Source organism: Molothrus aeneus, chromosome 3, assembly GCF_037042795.1.
Source record: "Molothrus aeneus isolate 106 chromosome 3, BPBGC_Maene_1.0, whole genome shotgun sequence".
In the NCBI taxonomy this organism is placed as follows: Eukaryota; Metazoa; Chordata; class Aves; order Passeriformes; family Icteridae; genus Molothrus; species Molothrus aeneus.
Genome location: NC_089648.1, coordinates 54,580,852 through 54,596,160, shown reverse-complemented (window position 1 = coordinate 54,596,160; position 15,309 = coordinate 54,580,852). Strand labels below are relative to the sequence as shown.

General features: G+C 35.7%; 1 protein-coding gene across 1 annotated transcript in view; it reads right to left on the bottom strand.

Annotated features, from left to right (window-relative positions):
• Positions 1–15,309, bottom strand: part of SYNE1 (spectrin repeat containing nuclear envelope protein 1) — a 288,590-nt gene that overhangs the window by 153,230 nt on the left and 120,051 nt on the right. Inside the window, exons 40-51 of the mRNA XM_066546958.1 lie at positions 14,803–14,982; positions 13,186–13,336; positions 11,518–11,676; positions 10,355–10,537; positions 8,938–9,039; positions 7,283–7,486; positions 6,116–6,323; positions 5,283–5,395; positions 4,385–4,590; positions 3,202–3,357; positions 1,748–2,039; positions 863–1,035 (exon numbers count right to left, since the gene is read on the bottom strand). Of these exons, the coding sequence (XP_066403055.1) occupies positions 863–1,035; positions 1,748–2,039; positions 3,202–3,357; positions 4,385–4,590; positions 5,283–5,395; positions 6,116–6,323; positions 7,283–7,486; positions 8,938–9,039; positions 10,355–10,537; positions 11,518–11,676; positions 13,186–13,336; positions 14,803–14,982 (2,127 nt within the window). The remainder of the gene's footprint in view (positions 1–862; positions 1,036–1,747; positions 2,040–3,201; positions 3,358–4,384; positions 4,591–5,282; positions 5,396–6,115; positions 6,324–7,282; positions 7,487–8,937; positions 9,040–10,354; positions 10,538–11,517; positions 11,677–13,185; positions 13,337–14,802; positions 14,983–15,309) is intronic.

The following is a 15,309-nucleotide window of genomic DNA, read 5'->3' as shown; positions in this document are numbered from 1 at the left end:
GGGTGTGGTAAGATTTTCCTTCGAAATACCATGGTCTAACCTAATCTAAAAAATATTTTATGATAAAAATTGGGTGATATTTGAGTGACATCGTTAAGACAGCCCACTATAACTTTCTACATACTATTAAAATTGCAATTTTGGTGCAGCTAAGAAAGTGGCACCATTTTCAGTTTTCTTACTTTAAGAAAAAATGTAGACAAACAGGTGATAGTCTTCAATCTCTTGAATAGCAAAACAGGTGTGATAGAGACCCAGAAAGTATTACCACAGAGAAATTGAGAAACATAAGTCTGTCATAGAACAGAGATAATGGAGGCCTTCAGATGTATAAAGTTATCTCACACAGGCAGTAAGAAAAACTTTCCATTTCCACACATGTCAAGATGAGATGAAATCAGCTTAATATGCAAGAAAGATTATTTGGAGTTGGTATTAGGATTTTTTTTTAAATCAAAGAAACATAATGAAAAACAGAATTGAGAAACGTTTCCTGGGTTATGTATGGACAACGTAGATAAATATCTGTCACATGTTCTTGGTCTTGCCAAAGTACAGGCTCAAAAACTCAGAAAGTGCTTTCTAGATTTTTCGTTGTATGAATTGGTGTGACTTTTATTAATTTTTAAATCAAAATGAAGTACCATCTCATATGAAGTTTGATTCATCTGATAGGGTCAACTCATAATATTTTTTCCAGGCAATTTTGTGTATTTTTCCCAGTCAATTTTGGTTCTCCCTGATAATGCAAATTGCCCCTCACATACCAATAATGAATGAATGTACTTCCACATGCTGTAAGGCATCATCCTCTGTAAGCAAAGATGGCAGGGTCTGACCTGTGTTTTTCAGGGATTCTTACCTCTGCCAGTTCACTGAGGTACTGATGATGTTATTCCATACATCCTTCAGTGCCTGAAGCTCAGTTTGTATCACTTTTTGTCCTTCCTCATTGCTGCTTTTAAGTGCTTGTTCTCCTTTGCCAATGGCCATGTTCAGCTTAACCTCACCATCACCTTTGAGTAAGAGGATCTCCTGTGAGGCAAAACAGGTCAAAATATCAAATGTAACCTGATGAGAAATGAGAGCTGTTATTCTTTCAGCAGTGAACACCATCTTCTCTGAGCTCATCCATCCTTGACAGTCATATCCAGTAGGAATTCCTGGCCACCTTTTCTTCTAAGGGCCTGTACCTTGCCATGTGCAAGTGATCCAGTAGTTTTTCCCACAGCTATACAGGTTTTTCACTGCATTGGTCAGCCTAAAATACTGCTCACATTGCAGCAGATACTGAGTAGGTGAAGCACTGCACAGTAATAGCTAGAAGAAACCTCAGGAAAGCCCATGGCAGATTTCTTAATGATCTCTCTCTCCCTAATCTCTCCTATTAGCTGTTTATCTAACCTCTTCCCGAAGACCTCCTGTGATAGACACACCACAGCCATGACAGAGAGACTCTGTCAATTATTCCAAGGCCTCCCCTCTATTAGAAAGCTTTCTGGACCTGCATATACATTTTCATAGCTCATTATTTCTAATGAAATGTAATACCTGACATCTGTTTCCATTAAACTTCATCCTGTTTTTCTACTTCCCATCCCCATTTTTCAAGATAACCTTGAATTCTGATCCTCTTCTTCATAACTATTGAAAGAACAAATTATAAAAATACACCTTTCCCACTGAAGTGGCCCACACCCAATATTAATCTTGATGCATAATATCTATTTTATCTATCCTTCTTTACCTGAATTTGTGTCAATCGTCTTTCCAGGGTGGCTTTGCTTCCAAGAGTGCTCTGTGATGATGCCAGTTTATCTTGGACCTCTTTCACCCATGACCACATACTCTGCAATGCCTCCTCAAAAATGAGATGCTCTTGGAGTGCAAGCTGACATGTCCTCAGCTTCTCCTTGACATTTTTGACCATGTTTTGATAGTTGGTGAGATGTTGAGAAGCCAGACGTACTTCTCCCCCTGCACCATGGCCTTCTTCATTTAAAGTCTGTGCCGTTTGGGAGAGCTGATCAAAAGAGTCCCTGAAAGAAAATAATAACACCAAAAGTTTCAGAAAACATGAAGTATTATAGCCATTGCCAGAGGTTATGAAGGCTGCTGACATAACACCTACTTCACCCAATGATAAGAATTCACAGTTAACTGAAAAAATTACTTAGGAGAGACTGAAAGAATATAAGCAGCGTGTACCTATTAATATCTTTTCTTGTGTGGAGTGCCATTTCTTGCAGAATTTTGGTGCTCAGGATGATCACAAACATTTAAATTAAAAGCTACCTTAGTAGCTACCTTTTCTTTTCAGTGGTCAAGCTTTCCATTTCTATATGAACCCAAACCCTTTTGTACCTGCCAAAGCTTCTAAGAAGTTCTTAATCTTGGACAGGTAGGAAGGCATGACAGAAAGGTCATTTGTCCAGGATGAGACAATGACTCAGACTCAGTACAAGAGTCAGTAAAAGGGATTAAAGCTGGGTTTATACAGCCTCAGTTAATCTCAATCTACTTGATCACCCTTCCTGATACCTGATGACTAGAGGGAATTTACATCAAACCAAAATGTCTTGCATCAGTCTCAAGGCCATAGGGAGTGACTGAGTGTTTCTTTTAAAGAGGCTGTGAGACTTGGAAAATTGACTACTGTTTTTGTTCTACCTTCACCAATGATGAAAAGAGAATTTGGAAAAAACTCTGCGTACTCAAAATGGCAATTACTTCATCATTTACTGGATAAGTCTGAATTTTAGAAAGATTTCACAGCTAATGTGAATGCTTTTTGAGCTCTCTTATTGGGCAAGCTGTACTGGGGAAGGGGATTCTGCTAACCTGACTGGATCTGAATGTTACAGGACAGAAAGAAAATTTTGAAATGGACATAATGATAAATGTAATTTTCACTATTGCTTTTGAAAGCAGTATTTTTATCTTTTATTTTTAAAAATTACACTTTTCACTTTCCATTTATTAATGAAGTATGATGAGCTTTTATAAATTATCAAGAGCAAATATTGGATTTTGTTGAAATTCATTAGAACTTGACATATGTGGATTCAGCCTCTTTTCACAGAGCATTTTCCAACACATTCCTCTAGCTTTCAAAAATACACTTTAACCCAACAGTTTAATTTCACTTCTGCCCTAGAAGAGGAAAAAGTGAGAGTATTAGAAAATGTATTTTCAAGATACCTTGAGTTCAGCAACTCTTCCAGGAACTTTTCCACTTTTTGCACCTCCTTTTTCTTCTCAGAAACAAGCTGTTTGTTCTCTCCTAATGCTTCTGTGCTTATTCTTTCTTCCATGTCATGCATCCACAGGGCAAGCTTCTTGTACTGATCTTCAAAGCTACAGAGCAGATAAATACTCTTTTAAAAAATACTTCTCAAGTGGAGTAAAGTTGGAAGAAGTTAATATCCACAAGACTGGGTATTAATTCCAAGCTTCGAGAATAAGAGTTGTACACAAAACATAATTCCACGGTGACTACTAGTCTAAAAATATTCAGCAACTCTCTAAAAATGTTCAGCAAAATCATGGGAACTCCAGGCAGACCAGAAGCCTCCAAAATTTAAAGAGACAGGACTTTTATTTATTACTATATTCAATAAAAGCTGACCAAAAGAAAGCTTTTTTCAAATTCTCATAATGATTTAGTCTAAGAACAGTGGTTAACAGTGGGTTTCTTGTCAACACTTATCTGTAGAACATCTGAAGTGTGTTTTCAATTTTACCTTACAGAAGAGAACTGGAATCTTGACTGCTCAGAACTCAGCAAAACAAGTTCTGGCCCTAACTTTGAAACCTTTTTTGTTACATGCAGGCACACCCTCTCATCCTGCTGTTTTACCCATTACTGCCACACTAACTTTGCTTTCAATTAGCAACAGTTTTGAATCTGGTTAGGTCGGAAAATATTTTAACTCTCAAAATTCAAGCCCCAAGCAGTAATTTAAGTGTGTTTTCTTCTTGGCTCTTTAGGAAATATGTCTATTTGCAATGGAACAGAACAGACACATGTAAAATGCATACTATCTACAAACCCCAGAGCGGACATGAACTTCATCACACATTTTCTGTCCAGAAAATGTCATTTAAATTACTGGAATCCCAACTGCTGATTTGGAGTTTCATAAGATACACAGAACTTCTGCATATATGATCCTGACCTTTCATCATTTAACTAAACTGATGCCCTTGGAGCAAGACCTGTTGTTTTTTATTTTTTTTATCAGAGAATTTAAATTTCTCTTAAATACTTCCAAAGAAAAAAGCAAACAGGACTAGAGCAACTGGAAATAATTTCATTTTTTGCCCTGCACTTTGGAAGCCAGACCATTTCATGCAGTCTTTTGTGACTACTGGTGTTACTCACTTTCCCAGGTGTGAGGCACAAGCTTCCAGGGCCTTCTTGTCATTCAGACACTGGTTGAGAAATTCCTGGAAGGTCTGGTTAGACTTTGCTATTTGCTCCTGAATATGGCTCACAACTGGTTTGGGTAAACAACCATATAAACTTTCTCCTTCCTTGCAGGCAGCATCTAATTTTTTCTGTCCTTCACTAATAGAATCCAGCACACCCTGTGCAATGAAAGAATATAGTTTAAACACATAAGATTTGATAATTAAAGATAAGCAATATTTCTATGAGAAGTGGTCAGATTTCTCCAAGAAGATGACAACCATGTTTAGCTGTGGAAAAGTTTCTAAGCAGATAGTTCAAATAAGATTTTATTAAGTGGTACTGCAATTCACAGCATCCAGTTTTTTATTTGATCCCAAGGTGGTCATGGCTTTCTCTGAAGTTTAATAATCTCTTCAAGATGTTACACGCTTCAGGAATTATGGCTGCTTACAATAGGTATCTGATACTTATGTTCAGTCTCATCAAAAGTATATACATACAATCTTTGACATATCAGGATTAATCTGAAATGTTGAATATGTAAAAGTGTTATAAAAATAGGAAAAGGAAAGGAAGAGAAAGAAAGAGAAAAGGAAAAAAAATATTAATAATCAGAAACAAGAGTATATAGTTTGTAGTTACACATAAACTTCCCAGAAATTAAATTCTCATCTCTCAGAACAGGGACCACAGTTTTCACTGTATTACCTCTACAGTACACACTCTTGCCTCTAACCATTTTTGTATTACCTTTTTAAGAACAAAAACAATGACTGTGCTAGCATCTACAAATTATTTTAGAGATATTATTGGTTCCTATACTAAATTGTTAATTACTAGTAGTTTTATTTTAATTTGTTCACTTTACCTGCAAGTCATGTAGCTTTGCCTCTATGGCTTTGCTGTCTCCAGACCTGTCAGATGATTCTTTTACTGCAGCCTTCACACCAGAAAACCATTCCTGGAATTCTTGCATAGAGTCTTATTTAATAAAAAAGTTTAGAGAAGAGAATAGTTTTTAAGATACGGCATTATCCACAATATTATGCAGCTGTTTTAAACAGTTCTTTTTCAATCAGTTCTTTTTCAGTCCTTCAGGAACAGTGTATAAAAGCTAACAGAACAGGTCTAATTGTCTTCAATAACCTTGGGAGTAGGATTAATTTCATAAGGAACTAGATATTTCCACTGTAAATGTCCAAATTTCAACAGTCTTACTAGGCTGCCCTTGACAGTCAATTTCAGTTTGATACGTCCCAGTTTCATGCTAAATAAAATCAAAATCAGTATCTTAATAAACAAGATTAAAAGTTGTTACTCTTCTCCACTGACTATCCAGGGAGCCCAGGAAAGACTTGAGATGGATGCTTTTACATTATAAAAGCATTTGTTATATACCATTTTGTTATATACCTCTCCTTATTGCAAGTAAACAAAGTGTATTTATGCAATAGAGGTGAATCCCAATAGTGAGGAAAGGTGCATGCATATCACATGGTTAGAGTTGAATTCTGTTTATGCAAAATGCTTTGTTTCATAGCAGTTACCCAATGAACACTTGGCAACAGGACTTTTTGAGAGGCTCCATACAAAAATGAAGTAGTAATTACAAGTGATGTTACTGGAAACTCTGGCAGACTCCAGAATGACTCACGGCTGTGGGATAACAGCTCACTCATACGAACCAGCCTGAGGACTCACAGAGGAAATGTTTTTCCAAGGACTCCTGCATCCTGGCCTGTGTTCTGGAACAGAGCAGATTCACAGCTTCATACTTCTTTATTAACAAAGAGACAGTGCCACCAAGAGCTTCCAGCTCTACCGAATGGTATTTGCGACAGAGGCTGTTGAGGGTCTCCCGGGTTGAGTCAATGTTGCTTTGCTGAAGCTGAAGGTCCTTTTGTGTTTCCTGAAAATGAAGTTACAACATAATTACGATATTTATAAAGAAACAAAAGAACTGGCTTTTTCTCAAGCATTCCTACTCCTGCCATATGTTCTTTTCTCCTGTGGTCTATAAGTCATCCCAGACACAATGAAGGGAAGAGGCATTGGATTGTGTTTCCTGAATTTTCCAAGTGAGATGAATCCTTGAAACTAAAGAGCCATCGTAGAAATGTGAAAAGTGTTGTTTCTCATGATTTATTACTCTCTTATAAATAAATACATTTCAAGGCATATTGAATAGAAATAGATATATTCAGCTAAGTCTGAAGGTACATGTGGGATGCAATATGACACTGGTATTTGGCAGGACTTCTGAATGAGAGGGACTTTACACACAATTTGAGAGAAACGTTCTCTGAAAATTAAATGTGAGTTGGCTAGTAAATCAATATTAACTGTGCTCACACTTAAATACCTTCATGTGGTTTGCCATGTTATGATGTGCATAACTGCATCCAGTCAAGAGACCACTTGGATGTAGAAAAAAGAATTGCTATATTTAATGAGAGAGGAGGATTTCTGAGGTAGAAGTTTGTATTAAAATTGAATTTGGACCAGTGTCTTTTACTGTGATGTGCTATGAATTTCATAACTTATTGAATGGGAGTCAATGCACTTGAAAACATGCTGGAGTAATGACCAAGGAGTTCAATGTAACAAAACCAGCTCTTGCCACAAGACGGTATTATTCATTAAAATTTTCTAAAAGGTTTGTAAAAAGCTAATAAATCAGAACTTTTGTTCATTGGTGCAACTTCCTAAAAATAATCACTGTATTATTTGCTAATATTCTAGCAGCTGTGCAGGAGATATGCATTTTTTATCAGAGGAAAATTAAGAATAAAGCTCAGAAAAAAAAATCCCCAAAGATCATAAGGAAAATGCATAAGGAAAAGTATATTGATTTTCTTCAGCACTGACCTTTAGTTTATTTAGAGCTTCAGGATCCAGGTTACGTGCACAGCTTAACAGTGTCTCTTCCACTTGAGTTAGCCAGTCTGTCATCTGACCAATCAGCTTCTGTAACTGCATCTTCTGAGTACTGAAATCTTTCAGCGTCTCTTTTGCTGTCTCTGATATTTCTTTGGCATGGTCCAACTTCTGCCTCAAATCTGACTCTATAAACTAAACCCAAAATGTTATGTATTAAGGCATTTAGCAATAAAAACGCTTATTACGGTAAATGATTATTGAAAAAATGGAATGTAGGAAAGAGGTACACAATGATAATACACAATGATAATGCTCTCTTTACAAGTTTAACTTGTAAAAGAGATACTTACAAACAGACAACCATTCTATTAAGTCTTAGATATACAATAATCCAAAGAAGGGATACTAACTTATAAAAAGCCAGACTGCAAACTATTGCAGTTATTATCCATTTCTGAAAAATGAAAATTTGGTATTTCCCCTTTTCTAATTTGCCATATATACAGAACATGACCTACACTCAAATAGCTAGATACAAATAAATATCAACTGGGGAGTGAGCCTTAAGAGCACTGAGGCTTAAAGTATCTCAGTATAAGGCAGGTAGAAATTGAAGACAGTACAAAAAATAACCTGTTATTGCCCCTTAACCTGTTCAAAGTCAGGAACGTGCAAAATTACATAGATGTTTGCTGAGCACATATCACTAATAGAAGTAAATCCAGTCAGTCATAATATGGTACTATATATAAATCAGATTCACAGAATCCTTTGGGTTAGAAGGAATCTCTGTAGATTCCTTAGTCCAAGTTCCCTATCAAGGCAGGGTCAGCTACAGTAGGTGACATAGAAACACATCCAGATGGGTTTTTTTCCTTCTCCAGAGAGGGAGACTCCACAACCTCCCTGGGCAGCCCATTCCAAAATATGGGCAAGGCTTGAGTGTTTCATTAACTTCCAGTAAAACCTGATATGTACCAAGATATATCCCTGTCCTTGGAAATTACAGAAGTCAGCTTATATTTTTGAATTTCTGACATTAAGTTAATAATCCCAAATACCAATTTCTGTTTGAAGTCAAACTGCCAAAATAGTCATACTTTGGTTTTATGACTGCCCTAGTGGATAGAAGTAAATATCTGGCCAAAAGTTTAACAGCTCACCTTTTTGTTCATTGTTGTATGTTTTTCTTGTAAGAGCTAGTTCAGGGCCCTTATTCTAGTCCACTAAAGAATACTTTTTGGTTAACAAAGCAGATGAACATATTTTACTGCCTTATAATCCTTTCAAGGAAAAAAACTGTGCATGCACTCATGTGTGATGTGGCTTAATGTGCAGATTAGAGAATATCTGTAATCTCATATCTTATCAGCTACGTTATAAACTATTTATTCTATTTTGATTTATTAAAAAAATACTCCTACAACCCTCATGTTCACTTACTTTATGACATACTGTTGATACAAAAAAATCAAGGTTACCTAGAGAAATATGAACAAAGAATAGTTATGCTACATAAAAATAATAATGCTACATCTGTCACCTTGAAAGAAAAAGGCAGTGTAGGAAAGACAAAAATTTCAGAAGGAATATTTTCTTGGTTATTTGAACACAATCTGTGGTTACCAATGTTTTTATTTTACCTGGAGGTCTGCAGGAGGCTCTTGAGTATGGGTCAGCTCTTTAAGTTCCAAAATTTTGGAACTAAGTTGCTCCAACTTCACTTCTTTATTCTTGACTTCAGACTGAAAAGAGATGTGGTCAAAGTTTCATACCAAACTACAACAAGCTTTCAGACTTTCAGAAGTATTCTCCATCAATTTCAAAATTGAAAGAAAATGTAAACACAGCTTAGCAAACAGGGAAAACACTGCACTAATTTTGTGCACTAAAAATCTCCCATCTCTTTTTCCTTATTAGACTCAGTTCAAAGTAATTTTCCCCTCCTTTAAAATAAATTAGACTCATTTATTAGACTCAGTTCAAAGTAATTTTCCCCTCCTTTAAAATAAATTATTGCATTTAAAATGCTCTAAAAGCTTTTGTTTGTTAAAACTGGGAAAATAATTATGAAAATGTCATTGTTTATTTGACTGGAAGTATCTACTGGGGGTGTTAGGTTCCACTGAAGGATTCAATTGCCAAACTTAACATCTGCCCTGAATGCCCAGAAGAATAGTTAGGGGGTTTTTTGTGCTAGAGAGGATATAATATTAGGTGGGCAGTGAAGAAAGTGACCACTAATTTGGGCCACAGAAGGGGTAAACTGATTGATGCTGTCCATGCTCATCTATTTATGATTGCAGAAAGGGCAGGACCCTGCTGTCACCAAACTGCTCTTCCTCTTGGCCTTTGCAAAACAAAGTACCAAAAAAGAGTATTATGCATTCTGTGACTGTAAATGAACACTCAATGATCACATCTGCTATTCTGGCCCTCCTGCACATCAAGTACACCTGTGGTTTGGGCAGTCTGCTTTTACTCCAAATCAGTTTTAACAGCTGTGAATTCAGGTGGTCGGATTGCTACATAAGGCATTCGATAAAGCTCAACCTTGAGCAAAGTACTGATTTATCAATGTTTATATTCTACCACAATTCTTGAATATGTTCACTGTGCATCTTCTTAAGGACATAATTTATTCCAAACGAAGTAGAATATGGCCCAATCTATGATTGACCTGATATCTCTTTTATTGTCTGGAGAACCTACTTTCCTGGATGAGGTTTTAGAAACTACTCAGTTTTTTGCTAAACTTTAGCTTAAGTTGTCTAAAATTTTCCTTGTTTTTTACTGGAACAGAATTCAGCCTAGAGCCAAATATAACTGCAAGAGCCAAAATAACTATGGAGCTTTGATTTAGTAAGATGTGCCATTCTTGTTTCTGTTAGAAGCAAACACCTTCTAATAAAAAGGACAGAATGCTCTTATCTAGCTGTTGGGTACCACCATTTAAACAGAGAACACAGAGGTCTGCAACAGCAAAGTCTTTTCTCTGTGTTGAACATCACTTGACATTTTGGTCCACAACATTTTAATCACTGATTTATGGGTAAGAACCTGGAAATCTTTCAGTAGGACTTCCATTCTCTGACTGTTACTGAAGTTGTTGATGCCTTCATTCAGCTGAGAAATGCACTTATTACACCATCCATCCAATTCATCTCCAGTTTTCAGGATATCATCCCATAGAGACACGCTTACACTCAGTCGGTCGATGTTCTCATCAAGTCTTTCAGACACCTTTTAAGAAAGAAGAATATGTCAATACCATTCAAAAATTAATTTTAAACTCAATTTTGCAGACAGTTATATGACAAATGCATCAAAAATAATTAGTAAATGGGTAAAATAATTTTCTTTGATTTAGTTCTAAGTCCTGAATGCTAATTTCAATTTGCTTACCCAGATCATAAAAAGAAACACAAATCTTATGTGTCTCCTTCCAAATATTTGTATATTTTTTTACTGGAAAAGAGTTCAGGTTCATATAAACTTTATTTTCCAAAAAAACCCATTTGTCCTTCTTACTGCAATGTAGTAATTTGGTACTAAAGCAATATAAATGTGAAAATGTAAAACATTAGGTAGAAATTCTTTAATGTGAGGGTGGTGAGACACTGGAACTGATTATCCAGAGCCATTGTAGATGCATCCATGGAAATGTTGAAGGCTAGGTTGGATGGGGCTTTGAGCAACCTGGTGTAGTGAAAGATGCCCCTGCCCTGGGAGCAAGGGGTTGGAACCAGATCTTCAAGGTCCCTTCCAACCCAAACCAATCCATGATTCTGTAACTAGCTTTTATGTTATGTTTCTCTCCTGTAGTGAATTCTTTCTCAACATATTAATATCTTTCGTGTTTAGCTTAATGTAATTTCCTGCTGAACTATTAGTCCAATTTACTTCAATGAAGTATTGCTGGTATGTATTAGGTGTGAGTCCAACCCAAATTCATGCTTGTAACTGCACAGTGAGCAAATTTACAGTAGTAGCATTCATACACTGCTGTAAAACACCATTTAAAGTCTATCAAATTGATGTCACAACTTTGTACATAGAGTGGACACCAAATCCCTCTGATTAAAACTTTGAGTTATACTTAAAAGTAAATTTTACTAAACAGTTACTCTTAGTCAATTTTACTAAACAATTGTACAAGAGAAATATTGTAAGCTTAGCCAAACTTAAAAACTGTATTTGTCATATAAACACCAGTTTCTTACATCTAGCCATTTGTCCACCACGGAGTTCATATCTGTTTTCAGTGCAGTGAAATCGCAGTTATGCACTCTCTTCAGTTCTGCTATCAAATGTTTTCCTTTATTGGTGAAAGTATCCAGGTCTTTTTGTTTATCACTCAGATCATTCTTGGCAGCTTCATGCTGTGGACATAAATATTCGGTTGTTTAATGAAGCCTTAAAGAAAGAAAGAAAAATCAGTTCTCCAGGTACCCATACCTAGACCTGGTGCTATGAATTTGTTAATTTTCATATCTAATATTTAACTACTCCACAAAATACAAAGAAACTGACATGGTTTTCTCATAAGCATAATCATATAGGATGATTGTTCTTATAAATAAAGCACACAAGTGGCAGTAAAAAATTTTGAATTTATTCTACTTGGTAACCAGATATTTTCTGGACTTAGGGACATTTCATTTTTCTATTTGTCTTTCCATTCTTCATTATTGAATAATCACTTCAGGAGTTATAGCAAGGTAAGCAGAGGGTGCTGCAAATAAAATTTAGGATTAAAAACACTATATCTTTACTAGACATTCTGTAAAACAAAAGTACAGATGAGTTCTGAAAGGAGCTGGACAAGGGCTTCAGGGCTACTAAGTTTGCAACCCTAGGCATAGGGAAATATTTAATTTTGTCATTGAAAAGGTGAGATGCTGAGACCCGATCACAGTAAGAATCTTATGCTTTTTTCTACAGCAAGTACTAGAAAGCAGTACTAACAATAAGCTACTAATCTGTATGCACTATGGCCAAAACTTTTATTGCACTGGAACCACTATCTGTGGCCATGGCTGCAGCAGGGAATTGTCCTCAGCTCAAGGCTCAAAGGAATGATGTGGAAGTTTAATGAAATTCTTTTTTAGACTGGTGAGCTCTGTTCTGGCTTTTTTATTCTTTTAAGATATCTAATAGAAAGAGGCCATAAATACACACAGTTTAGAATAAGGTTTATACAGATCTGACTGAAAAATTTTGAATCAAGAGCTCAACAGCCTTCCAAATTAAATTACCCTCCAAAGGAACAGACAGAATTAAACTTAGAACTGTTTATCCTGGCAGGCTTATGGACAGCACAATTTAGTATCTTTGAAATACAATCCAGTGAAATGAATACAGTGTAGGGATCCAAATACCTTATCTCTGCACAATGGCTAGTATCAACATTATATACCATGGCAGAAGTCCTCTCAGCAAAAGAGAGAGACATAAAAATTTTACACATCAGAAATGTGTGCAATTCATGGGGTTTTTTTGTGGCATTTTATCTATTCCAAAATTTACCCAATATAGAAAAACATTGAAATATGTTGACTAGAACTATCCTTTCATACTGTGGTAGGAATATATTCTCGATGTATTTTATATAAAGAGATATCCACTATTTTCCACTTATGCTTTCCAAATATTAAGAATCGGCATTTCCATTAAGAATAGATTAATAGATCTCACCAAAATGCAAAAAAGGGCTGTATTCTTTCCTCATCACAATCAGTACAACTTAAACTCTGAATGTCAGTATGATAAGATTTGACAGTGAATTCAAGGAGCTTTAAACACAGCTCAAGGGCATCTCTTAAAAAAAGAAAAGTAAATTCAATCAAAAAAATTGTTAAAATTCCTCAAAGGAAAATATCTGTCATTACCTTTGATAATGTTCGCCTGACATCTTCATGATCCTTCCACATGGATTTGGTCACAGAAGCACTGTTAGCACTGTCTATCACTTTCATTACTATTGACTTCAAGCTCTGATATTCCTTCATCAGATCAATCAGAACACAGGACTGCTCCTTTCTGTAATTTGAAAAAGCTGTTAGCACCACTTGCTGCCGTGCTTCTGAAGGATAGAGAACATGACATAGCAATTCACCATGGGAAAACCAGGATGCAGTGCTAAACATGAATTGGGCAGCCAAGGAAATATCAATATTTTGTGTTTAGAAATCACTGTCAATCCATCAAAAAACATCTTACTGAATAGAAATGAATGTGAATTGCCATCTCATATGTATCAGATACTAAAACAACTGACTTCAGTAAAAGACTGAAACCAGAATTCAAGCTTCTCAGTTCCTAAGTTTAGCATCTTTTTGACTGAAAACCACATTATAACAATTGTGCCACTCACAGTTAATTTAAAAAAACCCCAACAACTTGTTTCTTTAACATGGAGTGGATTTTAGGTAAAAAGAAGCAGAAATAAAGACTAAAGCACTGCATACTAAGGTAAGGTCTGCCTATTTTGTCCTCCCATTGTCAGATGCATGCTTTTGGGACTAAAATGTTATATTCAACTTACCTCCCTTCTACTGAGAATAAATTAGCCTTCTGCTAAAAACAAGCCTAATTTTATTCCCATCCTCTCTCTAGGAAACCTTATTTATGCTCAGGCAGTGGACAGAGGAAAAAGACCTATTCAATCCATTCCTGGTGTTTATACTGAAGAGAGAGGAGCAAAACTGATACTTTGGATATATGCAACGTCTATTTGTAAAACAGTGTTTTTCAATGAAAGGATTTTGGGAAACGTGACACTGTCAAAAAAGATGAGGAACTGTTTTAGAAGCTGGCTCTTCTCTGAATGCTCCAAAGAGCTCTCCAAAATAAGCAGGTTCAGGGGGGTCTAAAATTGTGTCTATGTGAGAGAGAAAACATTGCCGGTTTTCTTTAAAGATGATCATGAGGCAGTTAAGACAAAGAAAAGGGTATGATAAAACTTTCTCTGGTTTCTTTAGCTTCTTTGATCATCAACTTTCATTGATAAAACTGATCATCTGTGTCATATACAAACACTGTAACTGATTACACACTAAAGATTATTATAAACCCATCCCCTAGGGCAGATAGAAATACTTAAATTTAAAAATTATCTAGGACCACTAATTATAGAACTGTCAGAAACACATGACCAATAGGGAATGAAAATTTATGCTAGAAAGAGAATATGTGCCAGCTAGAGTGACAGCAAAAGTTCAGTGGAGAATTCTTATCTTTCAGAAAACAATAACATGCAATATAACATGTATGTAATAAAATGTATACCTGTCATACTGTACTGAGAACCTATCTGTGGCCTTATTAATAGTATAAGTACAAATGGTACAAATGTTCTTGTTAATGTGTTTCCATCTTCTACTAAGTACTTAACCAACAAGCCCTGTTTTTCATTATAACTAATATAGCAAGAAGATATTGCATGTAATAATTGTGTCTCTTTCCCCATCTTCTCCTTTCTTAGCTTAAGCTAAAGATCTACTTACTTTTCATGTATAGCTTTCTTGGTATCCTTCCACAGAGATTCTAAGCGATTTATCTCTTTGTCACTCTCTGGAGCAAGTGTGATATCTTTTTGGGCTATTTGTTTTGCTTTGTCCATGAGCCACTGGAGTTCATGCTGGTGAGAATTCAATTCTTCATCCAACTGGTTAAAGATCCTCAATCTGCAAGTTAAAAGATCATTAAAAGACCGGTTTCATATAAACTTATTGTCACTAATTTTTTTTTTTTTGAAAGAGAGAGGAGGAAGAAAGAATGAAACAGTTGCTCTTAGTGCTACTGTGCATAAAACTTCCCTTTTCTAATATTTCTTACAATATTTGGTTTTTTTTTTCTGCTAGAACTGGGATCAGAATGTAATTTTTCTGATACATAAACTGCTACAAAATCATATAGATATATATGCACCTCCCCCTCAAACAGTCACCTGGAAATATACTCAGATATTTAGATTAATACTTCATTACAATAAGTGTTTTTAATTCCATCAT